General features: G+C 33.4%; 1 protein-coding gene across 7 annotated transcripts in view; it reads left to right on the top strand.

The window, feature by feature from the left end:
• CSMD3 (CUB and Sushi multiple domains 3) overlaps positions 1 to 24,068 on the top strand; it is a 1,245,869-nt gene that overhangs the window by 830,551 nt on the left and 391,250 nt on the right. For all 7 annotated transcript variants that reach the window (XM_045049906.1, XM_019823045.3, XM_019823042.3 and 4 more), the window contains 4 exons: positions 2,332 to 2,519; positions 7,447 to 7,635; positions 16,612 to 16,728; positions 22,986 to 23,201. In XM_045049906.1, the coding sequence (XP_044905841.1) occupies positions 2,332 to 2,519; positions 7,447 to 7,635; positions 16,612 to 16,728; positions 22,986 to 23,201 (710 nt within the window). The remainder of the gene's footprint in view (positions 1 to 2,331; positions 2,520 to 7,446; positions 7,636 to 16,611; positions 16,729 to 22,985; positions 23,202 to 24,068) is intronic.

The following is a 24,068-nucleotide window of genomic DNA, read 5'->3' as shown; positions in this document are numbered from 1 at the left end:
TGAACATTGTTCTCTATATCACCAGTTAATGCTGCTATTCTATTAAGACTTGTCTCTTTAGGTTTCAATTCAGAGTAATCTCTGACTCTTCTGTGCATTTTAATTTGGTTATCATCAGCTGACTAGCTATCAAAATGAAACTCCAGTTTTAATACTGCAATAGACTGACTACAAAACAACCAAGTAATGGATTCACAATGTACCATTGTCTGATCATTTACTTAAAGGACGTAGTGTGTTCCTATATATTTCCTATTCTAAATTGTATTATTGGAAAAGTTATTTTTAGACAAATGCAATATATTCCATATTGCAAAATAAAGACTAAGATAAGCTTATGAAATTCATTCATTTTACTAAGTATATTGCTTAACAGGATATAAAAGTGGTACAGATGGAAAAATATTTCAATTGCACTTCTTAAATAGTATTGAATTGTGCACTTAATTTTTACTACTTATATGCTGTATTTGTAATTGTATTTTATAATGAAATAAAGTTTCTGGTTTTTGGATTTTCCATTCAGTTGTTTGGACCAGGGTTTGAGTTTTCTTTTGTTTTGTTATTTGAAGAATAATGTAGTTTAATTTTGTAATACTGGAAAAGGCTGACAAGTGTATAGTAAAGTAATCTTTTGAAAGTTGATGGACATTGTAACTAAAAATTATTTTTAAGAGTGTACTGGAGACAACTAGTTACCAAAAATGCATTGGAAGATACATTTTAATTTTTTTAAGTTTATTTATTTATTTTTGAGAGAGAGAGAGAGAGAGAGAGAGAGAGAGCAAGTGTGCAAACAGGGGAGGGGCAGAGAGAGAGAATCCCAAGCAGGCTCCATGCTAACATCACAGAGCCAGATGCATGGCTCGAACTCATGAACTGTGAGGCAATGACCCGAGCCAAAACCAAGAGCCACCCAGGTGCCACTGAGCCACCCAAGGTTCATGGTAAACACTAAAGTATCTAAGTATATTGAATGCTTTGTATAAAATTGGTAACAACCATAGAGTAAAGAAAGATATTTTTGTCTTTAAAATATATTAATTCTTTCATTTATCCAATAAATATTTGAGTGTCTGCCATATGCAAAGCATTGGCAAATACAGACACCGTTTGACCTTGTGGAACATATAGACTCTTAAAGGAGACACCTATCAAACAAGCAAACACAACCATGATTGGTATCACAAAAGGTGCAATAAAATGAAGCAATACAGTAGGGAAACTAACCTACACTGATATCAGGGAAAGGCTGCTTCTGGACATATTTAAGCTGAAAACTGGAGGATATGTAGGAATACATTGGTAGAAAAGGAATTTCCTGGGCTGCAGGATCATCAGGGACAAGGCAATAAGTTGCTCAATTTTCCATGATTCCAAGTAAAGTTTTTCCACGGCTAAGATTTCTGATTTCAATTCAGAATGTTGTACAATCTTGAAGTGTGGGAATGAACACAAAATGTTATTTTGTTGATAGTATTTATGCATGTTAAAATATTGTTGATCTGTGTTGATTGCAATTTATAAAAATTATGTCTTCTAAAAGAATTGAAAATGATAACAGTAACAACCACCAGAAATCTAAAAATACAACTGACCAGCTTTTCATGGCTTAGTATAGTAATTAGGGAGAGAGAGACTTGGGTTTGAACCATTTAAGTTCTGCAGGCCTCAGTTTTGTTACCTGCAAAATGAGTATAATAAGGGCTCACTTACTGGGTTAGTTTGAGGCTTGGATAGATGAATGTAGATAAAATATTTAGCAAGAGCCTCAAGCACTTAGTGAACATCAACTACATCATCATTATTGTCATTACTTACTTATAATTAGAACCACTATTTTGAAATTTAAAAAACCCTATTTTTAATGGACAAAATAGACTTGTCAAAAAAAAGGACCACTCTAATAAAGCAGAAGTCGGATTTGAAATCTATATACAATTGCTATAAGAATATGATTATTTGATTGAAGATAAATATAAATCACATAGTTTCCCACGAAATGAGGAAGATAAAAGAAAAGCAACTCCCGAAATACGTGTGGTCAATGAAAAGGTCATTTATTTACTGAGGATGTTCCACAATATTTGAAAGAAATCTTACTTATGAACAACAAATGTATGCACATACCTCTTTCAGGATAATTTCCCATAAGATGAAGAGCTTCAGATGAGGTCTTAAGTGATATATGATATTAGATAAGCTAAAGAAAAAATATAACACAAAAATGGTAAAAAGTTTAAATAGTCATTTAAATAGCAATCTAAATTATTGTTTTCCTTATAGTGGTATTCTAATAAAAATATTTCTACATGTGTCTCTTAATCTCAGGTTTCAGACTGAACTGAATTATGATGTTCTGGAAGTTCATGATGGGCCAAATCTGCTGTCACCCTTACTTGGATCTTATAATGGCACACAGGTGCCCCAGTTTCTATTCAGTAGCAGTAATTTCATATACCTTCTATTTACAACAGACAACAGCCGTTCTAACAACGGTTTCAAGATTCATTATGAAAGTAAGTAATGCCAAAATATATTTTGATTTCCCTATTCTGTTTTCCCTACATTGGTATTACCATTGTATTACTAAAAGAGCTACAAGATTTATTAAGAAAATACAATTAAGGCTTTCTTTGAAGAGAATGCTAATGGTTTACAAGATAATAATGTGTTTTCATAAATTTTACAGGAGATTTTTCAACAATATCTACCTAACATTATTATGAAAGGAAATACTAACAGATTGTCAGAAGTATCAAATAACAAATTTTGAAAAATGAGTTTCTGTACTAGTAATTTGTGCACAATTTTAGTAGTGCACAATAGTAGTAAATATCAATCTAGGATGTATATGAACATTGACAAATTTTTTAGCATGTGCTTCATATCATTCTTTTAATTTTACCTACATTAATTGCACACATTTTCCATTTAAAATATTCAACTTTATTATTTTGTATAAAATATTGAAAAGTATATTAACATCAAAAAGTCCAGTACATACACATATATTCAAATATGGCTAACGTAACCGCTCAAAGACCGCATATTAAAACAAGCTGTAAGTCACAGTGTTGAAATAAGCTTGTAATAATCCCACGTGCAGTCTTATTTAAAACATCTAAAATACATCTGATATTTAAAAATAATTTGATCCTGGTATATACATAGAAACAAACTTTTTTTTAATTTACAAACATGTGGCATATTTATACATATGTGGGTGTATTGCATATGATGTATACATGTAAACTCATCTATGCATGCATTTTCATCTCAGGGTACATCACTGTGTATCTGCATATGAAAAGCAGTTTTGGTGAAATAGTTCTAATAGCACATTTAAAGGGTTATTGCAAGATATCTTTATATCAAGTGCAGATAGGTATTATTTCACTTCTTTTTATATTCAAGCCTCCAAAACCCCCTTCCCTCTCAAGAAAAATGCCTGCATTTGAAATTTATATCTTTGTTTTCTATATTGGGTGTCTTTTTGATAGATCTGGTTAATTGACTCGTGGGCATTTAAAACCATAACCAATATATGTTCATTGCTTTTTAAAATATTATATTTTCCATAATATTTTTTAATTATATTAACTTCTCTTTATTTAGAGTTTTATGGCATGGAGTTATATTTCTTAGATATTGTTATAAAATGTAATAAGAGGGTTAACACATACTTATAAATTAAAATGAACTGAAGGACCTTAATTGAGATTTTTAGTTTAACATATATGTGTTAAAATTGAGTTGGAGTCGTTTTTTGCAATCTATTTCAAAATTCTTACTAGCAATTCATTTTTATCAATATGTTACAAATGGGCAGGCACCTTTTCCGTTAATCTGTTGCTATATTCTATACCTAACAAATCACATTCAATCCCACCGCAACCCAGATGTGTGGTCTTTATCACATGTCAAATACAGGAAAATTTTTAACATTAAATAAAATTACACATGCAAAGTGTGATTATAATAGCTAGTATGCAATTAGTCCTCAGTGAATGGTAGCTCTTATATTTTTTCTTTGAAAACTAATCCGATGAGGAATTAAAATGAGATGTCAAGCTCAAGCGTATTCCTTTGCTATAAAAGAAATTATTCGCCAACACTTGTTAAAGACAGTAGAGCAGACTTTTATTACAATGGGGTTTCATATTAAGGGAGAGAGATTGAGCTCAGCTCTGACTACAAGTGGGAATTTCTAGTCATGGAGCAAAGTGGGGACCAGTGGATCGGAATTGCTAAGAGGAACCATTAGAGTTAGGGGAAATCTGGCTAAACACATTAGACAGGGTTTTTGCTAAAGGCAAGCCAGAGTGAAAAGATATTGAGAGTGGGGAATAAGGAATTTGATCAGATAGCCTTATCTTGGAGGAGGATTTTCAATAAACTGACCCAGCAGGATTTCTGCTAAAACTGGACTAAATGGGCCACTGGTGAGACCTAGTCAAAAGGGTTCAGTGGAGCTGGACTAAAGTTTGGTCAAGGCAGAGCATCTTTGTCAGTCAAAAAATCTGTCACCCATAAGCTCTTGGTAACATAATCAAAGTTACTATTGGAGGCTAGTGACTAAAAAGACAGAGTGGAGGCTGAGACCTAGAGAGGCTGAGATTGATAAAAGACCTACTGGATGCTGTTTGGCAGCAGGCAGTAATATTCAATTTAAATTGGTTTACAAAAAATCACTTCCTCTCATTTTTTTTCTATTTAGTGTTGTGGTTTAATTACTACTATGAAATAATCTCTAACATCACAAGCCCTTTTGTTTCAGGAACACAAACAACCAAAGATCTATTTTTGTTGTTGTTACTTAATAAGTTTCCCAGCTGCAGGTAACCAGCTATTTTTTTTTTTTAATGAACCATTCAAAACCTCCAAAATCAGTAGAATGAAATTTGATTATTACACTAATTAAAACTATAAGAACATATTTGGTGTTTGGTGAATTTCTTTTTTTAAACTATATCCATTATAAAGGAAAACTTGATTTTCCCAGGAGATCAAAATTCGATGTATTATTTGCAGTATTAAAATTGCTTGCACTCCAGATTTTCATTTTACTCCCTCTGCTGGGGCACTATTTACTCTACTTTCTTTCAAAACAAGGAGATTGCAAAAACTGTACAGAAAAATAAGATTTATAGTTTTCAGAACACATTAAAAATTAGAATAATAACAACATGGAATAGAATTTAGGAACATAACCCATTTTGTTTTTTGGTAGTTTTCCCCCCTGCCTCCCAATAAACACTTCTGCTTATTATGTTGTATTTCTTTAAATACAGATATAATTGAGTCTTCTTGGATGTGTAAATAATATATAAAACAGTACAATTATAAATGGATATAGAACAAATTTATAGACACAGATACCCATCTCCAAAGACGTATTTTTATATGCATGTATACATATTTTTTTTCAACTGTGGAGAATGGAAGACATCTAAGAGAATATACTGTTTAAAGAACAGTTGTTACATTTAAAGTCAATACGTATGAGAAAGGTAGAGAAATCGAAACATTTCCACTGCTTTGATCTATTTTCTTGTCAATCAATTATGAAACATCTCTTTAGACTTATCCTTTGGGTGCTAGATATATACAGTACGGTAAGGGACATAAAAGAAATGCAAGATCTTACCGTATCCATCAATTGGAGAGACAAGAAGGACAAATTAAATGATTAACCTTCACTGACCTCTACTCCAAATAATCTGAAACCATTAAAATCACTTTGGGATAATTACATTTGCTTGTTTTTTGCTTTTACTATGATTTACATTGTATGTGACTTCTTCAAGCACACATTTCCCTGATTTCTTAAGACTTCACTACAACATAGGAGTTTTGGATAAAGGAAAGTTACAGAATGAGCCAGAGCATTAGAAGATCATGACTTGAAGGAGAGGGCATCTGAGCTTGTCTGGTAAAAATTGAGAAGATTTTATAAATGAAGGGGATGACTGAGGGTGTTTGTGGTATTAAAATAAAATAGAAAACTAGTGAGGAAACTTAACCTGACTGGGAGGAAAGATGACTACTGGAGATAATGAAAATTGCAAATAGTAGAGTTCAGTTCGGAAGTCTTGAATGTCAGGGTGATGACTGAACTTGGTGTCATAAACATATGGTACAAAAGCAAAGAAATAGCATATTTTAAGGGTACATATGTCCAAAATTATATCCCAAATGGACTGGAGATGAAGGATACTGAAAGAGAGGCCAGGGATTATGGTTTGTCCTACATAATTGAAGTGATGTAGGCCTGGGGTAGGGTAAGAGAAGTAATAAATGACATTATGCTTTTCAACGAGGATGGATTTCAGATACATTTTGTGGAGGAAAAACAAAACTGTGAGAAGGAGTCAAAGGTGAATGAGGGTTTCAAAGCCTTGGGTGCCTAGAAGACAAATGGTCACATGGAGAAGAGGAACATAGCAGGTTAAAGTAATTGTGTTAAAGATAAAATTTTCGTTATTTTAAAATTTCTCATTAAAAACAATAGCATTTAAATGAAATGAGTATGTTTGATAAATATATTTAAAATATATAATCGATCTCTTTAAAAAGTGAACTCCTATGTTTTTTGTATCTATTTTAAATACTTCATTTTAAAGTTGGGTAGCTAATACAAGTAAACCGTTTCTCTTGTGAATGTGATTTAATCAGACACAATTTGAAAATGCTAATTATTGTATTATTGGAATATCAAAACAACAGTTATTCATTGTCTAAGTCTTTCATTTAGGAACAAAAAGGTAATTATTTATTTTACCTTATACCTCAGTTTTCAACTCTGGGCATTTTTGCATCCCAGGGAACATTTGGCAATACCTGGAGACATTTTTGGTTTTCATGACTGGAGGAGGTAGAGGCCAGGAATGCTGCTAAACATACTGCAGAGCACAGGACAACCCCACAGCAAAGTCATTCAATCTAAAAACTTAACAGGGCCAACGTTGGGAAACCATGTCTTATTAAGGGAAAGGCATTGTCATGGTAGGATGTCAGTTAGGCATTATAAGTCACAAGGGAGATTATCGTTTGGAGACACCAAGTGCACTACAGGCTGTTGAAACCCTGACAAGGAGCCACCAGAGCAGTTGTACTGCTTTATTACAAAGGTACTTGTGTTCACACTTTCATTTATCACTATAGATTTATATCTATAGAATTTATGACATTATAAATTTTGATAGGTAACTGTACAGTTTCATCAGGTTCTCATAGAACCAAATGATCTGAATGTGGACTTTGTGGACAGAAAATGTCAGAAGAAATTTGCTAAACAAATTGCTGATTGTTTAAATAAAGTAATGGGCACATTCATTTAATTTGTGAAAATCGTAACTCACAATTGTTTGAGAAATAAGAATCAATTTTGGCAAATCCAAATCCATCAAACTTACTCTTTGTCATATTCCCTTTGTCTCCTAGGTGTTACAGTGAACACTTATTCTTGCCTGGACCCCGGCATTCCTGTACATGGCCGTCGCTATGGTCATGATTTCTCCATCGGTTCTACTGTTTCATTTAGTTGTGATCCAGGATATAGGCTGAGCCATGAAGAGCCTCTTCTATGTGAAAAAAACCACTGGTGGAGTCATCCACTCCCAACCTGTGATGGTAAGAATTAATTCAGTATGCAAAATAAGCTAACTTATAAACAAAAAAGAAATCAGTATAGTATTTATAAAATGTGAGACTTAATACAACTACAAATATTTCATATTTTAAAAAGATCATCTTGAATTTTGGTAATCATATGTTACCAGACCATTAATACAGAAAATAAAGAATGCATTATATGTCAACTATACTTCAAAAAGAAAAAAAAAACAATAAATATTGATAACCAGCCAAACTAACCCTATGCCTAATGATGACATATATATGTTCAAAATATGCTGAGATAACCAGTTTAAGTGCATATTGTGTTCATCAACCTTCGACAAAGAGCTTTGAAAATGTCAGATTGGTATTAATGAATGCACTGAAGGGAGAGAACATTACCTTCCACCTTGGAAAGCAACATGGGCTAGTTCAAATTCTATCTAGTTAGCACTATGACAATGTACCCTGACTCTCCTGTGGTGACAAATTTCTGGTTATGATGAGTGTTTTTCCAGTGTCTTTACCTCTTCTTTGTTTCCATGTAGAATAAGTCAGAAATGCTTTATTTTTCAGAAAATGTATGTGAAAATACAGTGGAGGAAACTGCTTCCCTACGATTGAGAAGTATTTTCATACCTTCTTTCTCAAAAAGCACACACAATGTAAATCTATGCATTATTTGGTCCTGGGCTTTAATTTTATTTGTAACACTATTTCCCAGTTCTGTACTTATTCTTGTTCAAGGTGGAAGATCACATTTGTCATTTTATGATGAATTTTTCAAGTACTTTCAGTACCATCATTTTTTAGTAACAGCTTTAAGCCAATTTGTTTTTATAACAAGATTTAAAGGAATCCTCAGCACATCTTCCTTGTGTTTGGCACAATACTATTTATTATAGTCAGCATTCTTCTGATTGTAAGTGACAGATACCAACAGAAACTGATGTTAAAAAATAAAAGCAGAATTTGTTGTTTATTCAAATCTTAGAAAAGACAGGATTGGTGTACCTCTTAAAGATAATTATAAGTGTGAATTCAAACCTTTGCAAGGCTCTATCCATTTTCTACCTGGGCTTTTCTCTGTGCCTTGACATAATACTCTTTAATTATAGCCAGTCTTATCTACATGAGGGTTTAGTGGTGGAAAATACACTCTTACAAGCATAGAAACTTATAGTCACATATTTCCAGTATCAGACAAGAATGAAAGTTCTTCCTTGTTCCAATTGGAAAAATCCAAGGGAATATCTCTGATCAGTCCATACCTGGACCAGTTACTACAGTAAAGGAAAAGGGCCCATTATCATTGGCCTTGTCCAGGACATTTATCCATCTGTTTCTATGGTTGACAAAAGATAGTGGTGTAAAGGTACTGTTTGCCACGCCCTGATAAAGCCATATGGTTGACATGAGTAAGTTCACCATGATAAAAAGGTATGGAGGTAATGTCAGAAGAAGCAGGAGTATAAAAATAACGCCCCAGTATACCAACATGCTGAAGTTTTATTAATAATAAAAGTGAATAGATCTAGAGTAACACAGACCCTCATCATCTCTTGCCAGTGCAACTACAATCAACCTTACATCAGAGCATTTTTGTCAATCTAACTTCCATCCTTCACACTGGGATTATTTTATATTATACCCATGTCAAAAATACTTAATGGCTTTCTGTTGCTTATGGATTAAAGTTCAAGTTACTAATAATGGAATTTATGATCCTTAACCATGTGGACTCTGTCCTTTTCAGTTTCTGTCTCCTTCCTGCATCCTTACAAGGCATCAACTTTTTGAAAGATCAGATCTTGTCCCTTTGAACCTCCATCTAGATCTGTCCTATGTTATATTCCTATTTAATACTGAGCATAATTTGACATGGGCTCAATTTATTCCTTTTTATTAATGTCTGAGTTTTGTATAAAGCAACTAGTTAATTTTTCATTAACTGGAACTGAACTCAATACCCTATTACCTAGTATACTGACCTGATTATTTCTTACCTCCAACCTAAACATTTTCCCCAGAAGAAACTAATCCAAATTTCCTAGGATAAAGGGAGGAAATGTGAATAAATAGAATTCCCTTCCCTCATCCAAGAATGTGACCTTGATTGGCCTTGATTACCTGGATACTCAAGGTACAGAATGCTTCACTCTCACACAGATCATCTCTTGTGATGATGGGCTCTTTCACAGTCCGTAGTTAACTGATTCACAAAGCAAACTAGACAATTATGATTGGTTGTAATAATGATGACAGCTAACATTTATTGACGGTTCACTATGTGCTGGTACTGCTACATTATAAATAATACTAATACTAATACTGATACTAATACTAATACTATATATATTAACTCATTTTATCTTCAAAATAACTATAAACTGAATGATATTATGGTCACCACCTCACAGGTGAGAAAATTAAGGCAAACAAAGATGAAGTATTTTGCCCTGTGTCAGGCAGAGTCAGGACTGAAACTCAGGTAGCCTAGATTCAGATCCTATACGTAAGTCCGCTATTATACTGCCCCCTGCCCACATTCTCCATAATAGTAAAGTAGTAAAATTCTTTAAAATGGAAGCACAATTATACATTTGGCATTCTTTCCTCCGTGATGCCACATATTTATTTTAAGAATTGTGTATAGCTATTTAAATAGTGCACTACTTGGAATATGTGACTAGAAAATGATACATTATCCTTTTTACTATCAATTCTTTTCAAATGGAAAGAGTACTTTGAATTCAGGTCTCTTTTCTGTATACATAGGTTTCTGACTAAAAACTGATCCTTTTTAAATTTATCTTGTTTCATTGTTGACCAAGGAAACTTAAACCTCAAGTCAGAAATGGCTCAATTAGATTCTGTGCTGTTTTGACAATTTGATACCTTATCTTTCACCAGAGTAGCACCTGTATTGCCATTTATACTTTTCTCTATAGTACTATTTATTCTCTAATACCTTTATGTATTTGCCATTCACTTTTCTACCAGAATGGCAGTTTTATATAGCAGGAACTTTGTTAAGTTTACTACTATGCCCTCAGTGCCAAGAGCAGCTCCTGTCACACAGTTGAGACTCCATTAATTCATGTTGAATGAAAAAAATGAATGAAATATACTTCCTAACCTTTGAGGAATACTTAACTATGTTTTGATTTTGCATATATATTTTCCACCCTGTTCCTCCATCCATATTTTCCCCCCTTACACTGGAAAGTCCTAGACTTCTCCTAACTTGTGTCAAAATCTTAGTAAGTTTTTAAAGGTTATTGACTTATGCTTTCTGTGGATAAGGCATCTGGGCAAAACTCAACTTTTCTTGGACCCTGTAGTTCTTTATTTGCTATGGCATTTTTTTTTGTTGTTAACTTATAACCACTTTTTGATTCACTAAATCAATATTCATTAATTTTACTGTGTAGGCACTAAAGAAATATTGTTGTTCATGGAAAAACACTGTCTATATTCTTGAGCTACTGGAGGAGATAACAGTTATACTCATTTTCTTATTTTCCTTATTATATTCTTGAGATCAAGAACCATACATTCTTCTTGTTTCTTTAACATATATATATTTTTTTATTTATTTTTTTTCAACGTTTATTTATTTTTGGGACAGAGAGAGACAGAGCATGAACGGGGGAGGGGCAGAGAGAGAGGGAGACACAGAATCGGAAACAGGCTCCAGGCTCTGAGCCATCAGCCCAGAGCCTGACGCGGGGCTCGAACTCACGGACCGCGAGATCGTGACCTGGCTGAAGTCGGAGGCTTAACCAACCGCGCCACCCAGGCGCCCCACTTTAACATATATTTTTAAAAGACATCTTCTGACATAACAAATTCTATTCACACACACACACACACACACATTCACACAGTTTTTACTAGCTACATTATTGGATCTCACTCTTGAATATCTCTACAGTGTTTTTCATAGAACTGTGATTTGAATGGCTCTGGAGAAGGTCAGACAAGAAAAGCGAGGATAGCATTCTACTTTGACCAAAGTGTCAAAAGTAGTGTGTATGTCAAAAGTCACAGCCAGGTGGTATTTTCTATGTAGTTGGGACAGAAGATTGTCAGGAGTATTAGGGGTAAATTTGAGGTCATATGCCTAGTATGACTCAATCCTTTAGGAACTAAGCATTGTTAATTAAGATAGCTACCTATCTGATAAATAGTTGGGTGGGCCATATGTTCTGAATTGCTTAACACAAGACTTATTTTCACCTTTTGTCTTGGCACTGCAATTTCACCCTCATATTATCCCATTTTGTTTTACAAACACTATAGCTATCTTATTGGGTGGGGAGGTGGTGGTTAGATACTAGAGAGATTATACAATTAGCTCAGGATCACCCAGGGCATAGAGGCAGAACACACAATTGAACTGAGTGTACTTAAACTCATAATCTCCCTTATTTCTTCCATATTATTAAAATATTAAATTTAAATGTTCCATATAATTAAAAGGTTTGAGTATATAGGCTAAACTAGCAAAAGAGTATATGGATTGATGTTTAGTATCCAAGAGTTCAAGATAAGCAAATATGCATGGTACTTAAGTAAAAAGAATTTCTGATATGGGTTTACAGTTCAAATTGGGGAAACCTGGAAATAGAAGAAAACAAATTCCAGGTTAAAAAGAAACAAACAAAAAAATCATAATGGGATATGTATTAGGTGGTTATTTCTGTGCTCCATTGTAATATTCAAAATGTTTTAATGGATCTCAGTCCAGAAATTGTCTGCTTGAGTTAGACAATTGAATGCTTGCCGGGTATATATCACAACAAAGAGCAAGGTGTAATTTTACAGGTCTGGGCAATAACATCCAAGGGCTTGGCTTTTGAGGAGACTTTACTATTTCAAAACTCTGATACTTATCATGTGACAAAAGTAGTAATCATATGTGGCAAAAATCAGAGAGGGAAAAAGGAAACAACTACTAGCCAAGATCATTGTATGTCTGGCTAATTGCCCTCAACTCATATTTTGGGCTATCATTGTGACCTTGCTGTGCTACTAATCTCTGTCCTTTTATATGCTTCTCCTTGCCAGCTGTTTGCTCTAATATAAAGTAACTGGGTATTATGTACCCATGTACATTTTATCATTCCCTAATTTCTCTGCCATGTTTCACTTGATATACAATTTGTCTATCTCCCATTCACAAGAACATAGAAACCTATTATGTCTTTTACAAAAGTGTTTGCATCCCTAAAGACATATGGCATCCATCAGCAAGGTTGATGGGATAAACTAGAATTTCTTTAAAAGAGGTGACCTACAAAAACAGATAAGAGATCCATGACATCCTTTTTGGACACTCTAATTCTAATGAAGTTTACCTTACAAATCGCCATGTGTTCTCTCAAACTGAATTTAAAAAATACTATTGGAGCAACTTTCTTAATGCTCTGTGTATCACTGTATCTTTTTATAATATATTTGAGTTCCATTTTCTATCTCAAAGTAAAATAAAATCACATGTAAGATTTACCTTCTTTCATTCATCTTACAATTTTAGTCTTGTCATGAGCGATTCTAATGGGCTGATTTCCTCTTATACTTTCTTAGCATTCTAATAGGAAGGGGACTTTTTAGAGAAGCAAACATCATCAGATTGACAGGATATTCTGTAATAAATTAACCACTTATAAAATTAATCCAACTCAACCTGCATTAGCATGTATCACTATGCATTATATCAATGCATGTGTCGTTAATTTCTTGTGATTGTTCAAAAAACCAATAATACAAAGCAAATACAATTCCAAATATTTGCAATGTAAAATAATCTCATTTAGAAAGATGAAGGATTTCATTAGGTTGATGAAAATGATGCTGTGGCTGCTGCTGATGGAAGACTGTTTCAATTACAGATAAAAACCATTGACAAATGAGAATTCATAAGATATAAATCAATTAAAGACAAGAATACTGACACACTTAGGTTTTAGGAGCTTTCAAAAGAGAGTGATTTGAATATGAAAGGATTGAAATGAATCTGAGAAAATGAAAAATATACTTGAATAGTTTTTATATAGATTGATAGATTTTTTATATAGATTATATAGATTTACAAATTAAACATAGGTGAAGGACATCATAGCTTGCTATAATAATTATTATTTTTTTGGTAGAAAAAATAACTTGTGAAAGCAAATCAATACTTGATTCAAGAGTCTGCTTAAGTGGTGCCTAGGTGGCTCAGTCAGTTAAGCATCCCACTCTTGGTTCTTCTCAGGTCATGATCTCCTTGTTCATGTGTTCAAGCCCTGCATGGGGCTCTGCTCTGGCAGCATGGAGCCTGCTTGGGGTTTGCTCTGTCTGCCCCTCCCCTGCTTTCTTGCTTACTGTCTCTCAAAATAAAGAAACACTTAAAAAAGAAAGAAAGAAAATGTATTGGTCTGCGAAATGCAAAAGTTAAAAAAAAAAAGAGTTGGCTTAAGATCACAGACTCTGGAACTAGATTGCTGGAGTTCCTCCGTACTTGCCTTTTCATCTGTAAATTGTGAATAATTACAGCACTTTTCTCATTGGGTTGATATGGGGGTTAATGGAGTTAATAAAAATAAAAGTCTTCAGAATAGTACCTGTCCATTGGAAGTTCAATGTGAGTGGCCGTTTTTCTCTTGTTAAAAACTAGTGAGCAGTTGGAATTTTATCCTAAGTTTTACAATATAAAATAAAGTATACATTTTCATAGTTTTCATATTTTTAGTTTCATCTTTCAGAAAAAAAGACCTAAATCACACTCTTTGTCCATAATATACCATGAAATTCTATTTTTAAGTCTGTTCCTTTCGAGGTCTTTATCTACTACTAATATTTTCAAATAACAGAAATCTCCCCTGTGTCATAAAAATGCACTCTATGTTTATCATCTGGTTATAATCAAAGTAATAATATAAATGGTCATTAGTAGTATATTAGTTATGCACCATTCTTCCTAAATATATTCATGTGTTTATGTTTCTCTAACTTTATTCACTTATCTGCAGAAAGTCCCTTTAATGGTCTGTCTTCAACACAGATGTGGTAGGTGTAACTGACAGAAAATTGTCAAGAAATACTCCAAGTACAGAAAGGAGATTTGACAAAGTCGCATTATTCCAAAGAATGCTGATGTATAGAGGGCTTTCTGTCTACAACTTGTACACATGCTGGTTACACAGACATGCACAGGAGCACATGTCTGATGTACTGAATAAAAATTTCACATCTCTTTTTTTTGTGTTTAATTTACAAATTAATTTAACTCTCTTAATTTTGATTCTCTGTTCACTGTTACTCTAGCTGTATGAAAGGTAGTCCTTTCACATGATAGAGCACCTTCATTCGTCACATTTCACTCAACAAATTCATACCATGTTGCATTCATTCATTCATTCATTCATTCATTCCAGCTCTCACAATAGTGAAAAAAGGAAATATAGTGTATTAAGAATAAATTGACATATGTAAAAATAATCTAGGGAAAAAAAGTAAACAGTCCTCTGTCAAGAAGTAGAAAGCATATGCATTACAAGGAAAGTAAAAGCAGGTCAACTTAGCACCACCATTATCAGCAGGATACAGTGGAAATTGTATACTTAGCTCTTAAATTGATCACAAAAACGCAATGGGCCTGTTTTAAAAATTGAAAGGAAGTTTGAGAGGTTCAATAATAATAGTTGCCAATGAAGTCCTATGCAGGCTCTAAACAGGAGCCTAAGGTAGCAAACTGTGCATAGTATTGCAATGTATTGATAATAAATGGAATTGAAAGCATGGGTTTATTTTGGTTTCAGGGAGGCAATCTATAGGACAACTTCACGAGAGGCACTTGAAAAGATCTTCGTTTACTCCTGGGTGGAGTAAAAGAAATAATAAAGGAGAAGTGGAAATGGATATTAGTTTGTATACATATGTAAATGTTTATATATATATATATATGTGTGTACACACACACACACACACACACACACACAAACACACCTATATTGAAGCCTGCATGCTTAAACACTTATAGGAACTGCAGACAACTTATTTCTAGTCAGGTCAGTGTAGAATAGTAGCCAACGTTGCCTCAACTCTTCTGAGCATCATTACTTGGAGGAAATCATGGAAAACCATAAGGCCAAACTCCCCTTTCTGTGTTCCAGGGAAGTTAAGGATCAGAGCAGACAAGGCCATATGTTGCATTCACAGCTCTTATTTCCTTGGCCACGTCCAGGAGAGCTGGCATCTCCACCTGGAATTTTTAATACTGATAAAACTATCTGGTATACCATAACCACTGATGGTTGTTGAATGTGGTAGAAGGCATTCTAAACTACAATTTCTTCTAAAAAAATGAATCACATTTGAATGTATTCGACCTTAGCTCATAAACATGTATTTATTTTTAATACCTTAAAGTATTTGCTTAAAAGCTATAGCTTCTCAAAAATTCCAGTTTCTTCATGACACTTCCTGGAGAAAGGCAGAAGTGCAGAAGCAGCCTTCAAAATTTCTGCAGCTTTGCTCATTGTTTTAAAAAGAATTATATGAAGAATGACACATACCCCTTTAGGAATCTAAAATAAATGATTTTGCATAATTAACAATTCATTTTCTTAAAGCTTAATAAAAGAGGGGCTGCTAAACAATTAATTACTCATGTTTAATTTATGACCAATTTATGCAAATGTTACTTGTAATTAGAAATGTATAAGATAAGTATGTACTTCAAATTCAAATGGGGGAAGATGAGCTACGTTATCTTGAGGCTAATTCCCAGAGGCTATTACATACCTTTTTCTTCTCCAGGGCTGTGTGGATGAAACTATTTCCTAGCATTGGAAGAGGTTTTTTACACACTCCTGTTATTACCAAGAAGTAGCTTAAGCAAAGAAAATCAGATTCATTCTATTTCAAGCGAGGAGAGATTTGTTCAGCCTCTGCCTCTCTAACTATGACTGATCATATGACTGTATTTCTTTGTATTTTCAGCATTATGTGGAGGAGATGTTAGAGGGCCTAGTGGAACAATATTATCACCTGGTTACCCGGAATTTTATCCAAATTCTCTGAATTGTACGTGGACTGTTGATGTAACTCATGGAAAAGGTAATTTGCCTCATGCAATGATAATTGGACTATCTTCTGAATTCTCATTGCATCTATTTTTATTTCATTGTCCTTTACAATGTCATTTTGCATGAGCAAAAACAGATCAGTACTAAAATATGCTAACACAAAATTCAATCTGAGTAACCAGAGCAGAGGATTATATTTACTTTTCCATAGTATTAAATACACTTATGTTTTTACCAGAAGGGTAATGTAAGAGATATTTATTTTCTTCTGGTATATTAAACTAATGTTATTGGGAATTTTCATGTCAACAAAATCTCCAACATGATGGCTTTTGTCTCTCTCACGGTATTAAGAGGTTGATTTAAAAGTTCTAAAGGCAATAGGAAGATGATCTGAAGAGCTGAGCCAATTGTAAAGCAAACATGACATCTTTATATACATTGTTTTTAACATGTTTATGATTGTTTATGATAATTATATTCGTCATATGAATTTACAACCATTCCAGAAATACTTGTATATCATTTTTCTGTTAGAACTGCAGATATATCTCACATAACTGAATGGGAGTCTAAAATTGCACTGTTCGTATGATCGTTGTTAATAAATGTCTTTTGAACAAATAAATGAAAGGTTCTGTAGAACTAAATACGGTTCATTCAGGCAATACAGCCAAACTTCTAAGCTTGCAGAAGTAATTAAGGCAACACCTTAGTGGGAAAATAGCGATCCTAGTGTATCGAAACAAAAATGGATTAAGATTATTTCCCTAAAGATCTCTATGTGCTAATCTTTTAAAAAAGGGTACATTTATTCATTTTAAAAACTGCTTTGGAGAAGTAGTTTTCCTTTTAGCTCTGTTGTTAAATTGTTCCTATTGATTTTTACTATTATTCTGTACTTACTGATTTTACTAAAGAAAATCTTAAAAAAACAATCTCAGCAATGGAAAGATGCTATTACAATTTTTAAAATTAAAGCTTATGTTTAATACATTTGAATTCACTGTGTTTTCACGAATGAAGTTTGCCTTTATTAAAATTATACATCATTTTATTGCGGGTGAGGATTATATTGGAATTATTATTATAATGAAATTAAAAATTATTGAGAAAAAAAGTTAAAATGAGTATTCTGGTACTGAACAGCAGGAACGAAGTAGAAGACTTTGTAAACTGTGGTTTTTGTTGTTCTCCATAATATGAGACTCTTTGCTGGAAGTTAACTGGAGCATCCTATTATTCCAGTGTGCAGTGGATTAATGGAGTTTAAAATAAGCTTCCTTGTATTATACAAGAAAATGGAAGGCTACATACTGCTTGCTATGTAAATAGAGGTTTAATTAACACTTAAGGTTTTGCGTCTTCACAGGTTGCAAGTGTTAATTAAATCTGTATTTACATGGCAAGAAATGCAGATTTAGATGCTTTCCTTTAAGAGCCAACAAAATTTGTTGGAAGTACAACTACTCCAAAGGGTAACCAAAGTTATATGAAGGATAATCTCTTAAAGTTGGGAAGAATTGTCAAGGTAATACAGTGTAACCTGTCACCTAGTATACCACTTTCTATAGCGTTCCAGAAAGATGATGAACTGGCCTGATATTGACACTTGTGTCAACAGGAAACTTCTTTCTTGGGAAAATTTGCTCAATTTTTGTACAATTCTAAATGTTTGAAAATTATTCTGCAACTGTTATTCCTGTTCTGCCCTCTGGAGTTAGACAAATCAACCCAAACAACAACCTCATCCTTTCTCCACCCTAACTCTGCAACACACCAAGTCACTTGACTCTGCCCATGATGTTTTCATGTCTGCTGCCCCCATGATCATGCGATCATGATCAAGAAAACCTTTATCCCAGGGTCTTCTTCCCAGACCTCATTTCCTTCAATTTTTTATCGCAAGATATTTTCATTGCCGTTGCCATTCTAATCACCATTCTCTGGATGTCTTCCAGTTTATTGATATCCAGAGATATCAACATCCTTCCAAAATGTGTTTTTCCAGAAGAAAACACAATATGGCATTATTTAACTCCAGAAATATTTTCCATTAATGAAGCCCGTCCATGTTTGTTAATTTTTTTGCTGTTATATCATAATACTCATTTAAAGCCCAAATCCTAAAATTGTATATTTGTACAGTTGATTTTTTTTCGATCTTCAGTGCAAGCCCTTTTTTTAAGAATTGATTTTATCAAGGATCAGTAGAATCTTGCAAACACCTTGTGAAGTCATGTAGGTGTTATTTGTATTTTATAGACAGGAATCTGAACTCACTAGACTAGGTTATTTATTATACACTCAAAGCCAAGGTGCCTGTGAAGATTGGACAAAGAACTTGAATATACATCCTATGACTCCACATTAAGTGCTCTTTTTTCTGAAAGCACATTACCTCCCTACCTATATTTATATATTTCATTGTCATTTATATGTCTTCATCACCACTCCCCATAATCCTGTTTTTTGTTTGTTTGTTTTTGTTTGTTTTGCTTATATCTCTTCCATTTGCTTAACCTTGAAATGACTCCTTAACCTTTATCCTGATTCAATAGCCCTAGTGGAGGGCAGTTGAGGCTTTTATGTTTACCCCACTTATATTTTACCATATTAGTCTTTATCCAGAGTTTTTGTGAGATCGTTTTGAAACAACTTACATTTTGTTTATATTTATATCTATTGCCAGAATTTTCTTAAATAGTCATGATCATCAGGACTTTAGGGGTTTATACGATCTTGACTAGAACAGATCTAAGTATCTAAATATTTAAGATATAAGATACTTCAAACATACCATCAGTAACCCCTTCACCACTTAACACTAAGTCAAGGTGTTCAAATACAAACAGTTGTTTCAAATTCAGTTAACCATGGTATCATCCAGCCTATATTGCTCCTTATTTACAATGATACCATAAGAGATTTTTCTTAGACATATTTCAGAAATCAAGATGCTAATTATGTGTTCTAGGGGCGCCTGGGTGACTTAGTTGGTTAAGCCTCCAACTTCAGCTCAGGTCATGATCTCACGGCTCATGGGTTCGAACCCCACATTGGGCTCTGTTCTGACAGCTCGGAGCCTGGAGCCTGCTTCACATTCTGTGTTCCCCTCTCTCCGTCCCTCCCCTGCTCGCATTCTGTCTGTCTGTCTGTCTGTCTCTCTCAAATAAATAAATAAATAAATATTAATTATGTGTTCTAGTCCACTAGAGATCTGAGGCGGGGATGGTAGAGGACTATATTCAAAACAAAACAAACAAAACAAACAAAACAAAACAAAAAAAACTTTGAGCTTTTAAAGGTAGATTTGTCACTAGGTAAAGCACAGTCTAATCCAATCTTAAAAACTTAAGGATCAGAAAAAAGACACACATGAGTCTAAATGATACCGTCAATGTCATGGTTGGTGACATAACTATAACTGAAATCTAGATATTCATGATATTTTTATTTTAAGCCCAAATCTTTCCCATTATGTCTGTAACAGTAATTGCCTTCATAAACCTTCTTTAATGATCACTTTTCTGAGAAGATACTATGATGTTGAAACCACTGGCTTGTCCTCAGCGCTCCTCAAATACCCACTGCTCTATTAAGATCATGTGTCCTTACCTATCTGCCCCTTCTTCCTGTAATATCTATCCTCGAGCTGCTCCTCTACAAAATTCTGCTCATTTCTGAGATTCCTTGCCTTCGGAAGCCTTTGCTGACCCTTCTGACAAGTGGGTTACTTCTGTTTCTATCCTCCTGTCCTGACTTATATTAATCACCTTTATAGTACTTAGCAGAATGTTTGAACTTTCCCTCAGATAGACCAGGAGTTATTCACGGTCTTCTAAATCTTTATATTCTGTAATGCCTATGGTATAGGAGTCTCTTAGTACAATTTTCTTACTTGGATTCATTGACCTTTAGCAGAATTTTGAAGGTCTTACCTTGTTGTGATGTAATAGATTTTATTGTTTAAATCATAATCTGACAAATAGAAGTTTCCTTTTATAAAGTGGCTGGCTAGGATGGAGTGACAAAAAAAAAACAACAATCAGCTCTCATGTTGAATAATAACAATAGCTAACATCTGCTGAGCCCTTCTTCTGTGCAAAGCACTGTGTCAAGCCATCCCCATATATCGGCTCATTTACACTTAAAGTCAACCCTAGAACACCATTTTACAAATGAAAAAAGTAAGTCTTAGAAAGGCAAGGTTACACTCAACAATGGGCTTCTTAATACCATCATCTAACAAAATGTTTAATTTTCCCACATATTAACTTAGTGCATATGAGAGTAAATGCATTTTTCTAAAAATATATGTTATGTGCGAAAAAACATTTTTCTTGTCATTTGTCCATCTACTTTCCTACTCTAGTTTTTCTTAGTTTTATTCCATAGTAAATGTCAAATTGACTTATCTAAATTTCAACTTTTATGTTGTTTTATAAATATAGATAACAATGACTCTAGATGGCAAAGCATTGTCTCCTTGTCATACCTACATGCAACATTTTTATTTGCATCTAGCTAGGGCCAATTACCACTTTTATACTGAAGAACATTTCAACGACTGACTCAATTTCTGGACTCCTTCTATGAGGGCTCTTAGATTCCTGCTCATTGTGGAGAGGAAAACAAAACAACTTACATATTTAAAAAGAGTTTGAAAAATAATATTGTTGTATATTTCAAATCTTTTCCAAATCCAAATCACTGGCCCATTATGCAATAATAACCTTGTCTTATAATTGCTTATGTTTTCAGTGTATTTGGTCTCATTTTATATCCTTTTTTTTTAAAGCAATGAAGAGTGGAAGCATATTCAGCATTTTGAGCTACAATGTCAATGAATAATATTAAAGAATGTTACTTATCATACTCTGGGTTTTGGGATTTTTTAATACATATTTTAATGATTTTTTTTTGGTTAACTTAAAAAAAATACTTCAAGGGAAAGATGAATGTGTTAGTCATCCTTTATTTCACATAGTACCTTACCCACAATAGGAGGGTTTTGTGTGGGTGTGTGTATAACTGTTAGTCTTTAACATCTATTTTAGACAATATCATTAAAAACTCACGTAAGACCACAAGGCAATGCCACACCATACTCATCAGAATGGAACGAATGAAAAAAAAATGAACTATTGACAAAGATACAAAGCAGCCAGATTTGGCAATGGAAATGTAAATTGACACAGCCACTTTTTAAAGCAGTATCTATTAGAGCTACTGTTGATGACCCAGTAATGGGGCATGACCCAGTATTTATTTCCACTCCTAGCTATGTCCCCAACAGAAATAGATCTTCTTCAGAAGACATACTTGAATATTCACAACACCATCTGCATTCATGCTAAAACACAAAGTACCTAAATGACCATCAAATGTTGAACAGATAAATGAATATGGTGTCTTCACAAAATTAAATGCTATACTATATATTACTGAAAATAAATAACTCACAACCACATGCAAAAATAGAGATGGATCTCACATACCTCATGTTGAGTAAAACTCAGACCCAGAAGAGTATATGTTATATGAATCCATTATATAAACTACAAAACATTTATATAAGGCAGCAAAATTAGCCTATGCTACTAGAAGTTGAGTGAGTGGTTACTTTTGGCAAAGTGAAGTGATAGAAAAGTTTCACAAAAGAGGCTCTGCTGGTGGTAATGTTGTGTCTATTGATCTAGTTGTATTTGCAAAAAATGAGTTTAGTTTGTGAATTTCAGGGATCTGAACAATTATATGTGTAATTTTCAGTATGTTATACACACAGGTTAAAGTGTGTGAAAAATAGTCATTATATTCATTCAACAGTTTCTCCCTATGCCTGCTATATATTTCTCTTCTAGAGTTAAGCATCTTTGGAAGTTGTGTGTTGTATCACTAAGCACTGTTTTTGTGTTTGAGGAGATTGAAGGAGGAATTGAAGGAGACATGTAAAGTATTTGCCAGAAAGCTGCACTTCCATATAAATAAAGCATATGAATTTTCCTTGATATTTTCAGAAAACTCAGGTGATTTCTTTTCAGGCATTGATTTTTAAATTTTATTTCCAAGCAGTTTCCAAAACATGACTCACTACATGTCTTATAAGAAAGCTAAAAGGAAAAAAAAAAGATTTTATTAGATGATACACTTGGAATATTTTATAGCAGTGCTTTTCATTTTCAGAGAATTTAATTACCAGGCAAGTCCTGGTTTTAGTTAGTTTGGTAACTTTCTGTGTTTTACCGGTATACTTTGTGAGTCTAATTTTCCTCTGTTTCTTAATAGGTGTGCAGTTCAATTTTCACACCTTCCATTTGGAAGACCATCACGACTATTTACTGATCACAGAGAATGGTAGTTTTACCCAACCACTGGCACGACTTACTGGTTCAGAACTTCCTTCAACAATCAATGCTGGTCTCTATGGAAATTTCAGAGCTCAGTTGCGCTTCATTTCAGATTTTTCAATATCATATGAAGGATTCAATATTACATTCTCTGGTAAGAAAATAGACCAATTAAAAAAGCTTTTGTAACAAAGGCAGTTTTTTTAAAGTATGAGCATAGTTTAGGTATGGCGAGACAGGGAAAAAAATGACAGACAAGATGGAGCAGGGGGAAACAAATCTCTATCAATAAATTGTAAGGGAAGTTTGAAATATTTTGAAGATCGTCTATAGTAGTACATTTAAGAGAACCTTTAAGCAAAAGCTAAATAAATAAATGAATGAATTGCTAGAAACTCTAAGTAGATTAATTACATTTCTTTAACTTGCATTCCTACAAAATTCTAACAGAGGGCAAAAGTAGCTAAAATGCTTAGTGAACTTAAAATGGAAATTCAAATATATATATCTTAGTTAGACTCAAATGAATATGAATTAAACCAGTGATATTCTATTTTTTATGTGTCTTAGAAAAGGCATGGTTTAGAGGCCAAGATTAAGGTAAACTCAATTTAATGATTTGGAAACAGATGATCTAGAAAAAATTAATGTGGTTATCCCTCTATTCTAGAATAACCTCATCTAGAGACAACATTATAATTTGGAATCCAGGAAAAAAATTTGTACAACCAAAGTGAATAAAAAGTTTTGTATCAGTTAGAGTTCCACTTTCTAGTGAATGGAATAATGAGGCAAGTAGTTATTTCTGAATACAGAGATATTAATAAGTAAATCTTATGTCCACTTGCTAAAATTAAAATTGTAATATTATAATTATATATATTTATTATATAATGTATATACATAAAATCACACAAATGCTAACCTTGTTTTCAGTTCTTACTCTAGTATTTGCATGGAAATACTTCTAAAATAATTAAGGTATTCTGTAATGAATAGTATATGAGCATAATCAGTTTTA

The sequence above is a fragment of the Felis catus genome, chromosome F2 (assembly GCF_018350175.1).
Source record: "Felis catus isolate Fca126 chromosome F2, F.catus_Fca126_mat1.0, whole genome shotgun sequence".
NCBI lineage: Eukaryota > Metazoa > Chordata > Mammalia > Carnivora > Felidae > Felis > Felis catus.
The sequence above is the reverse complement of the archived record's forward strand: the minus strand, read 5'-3'. Positions and strand labels throughout refer to the sequence as shown.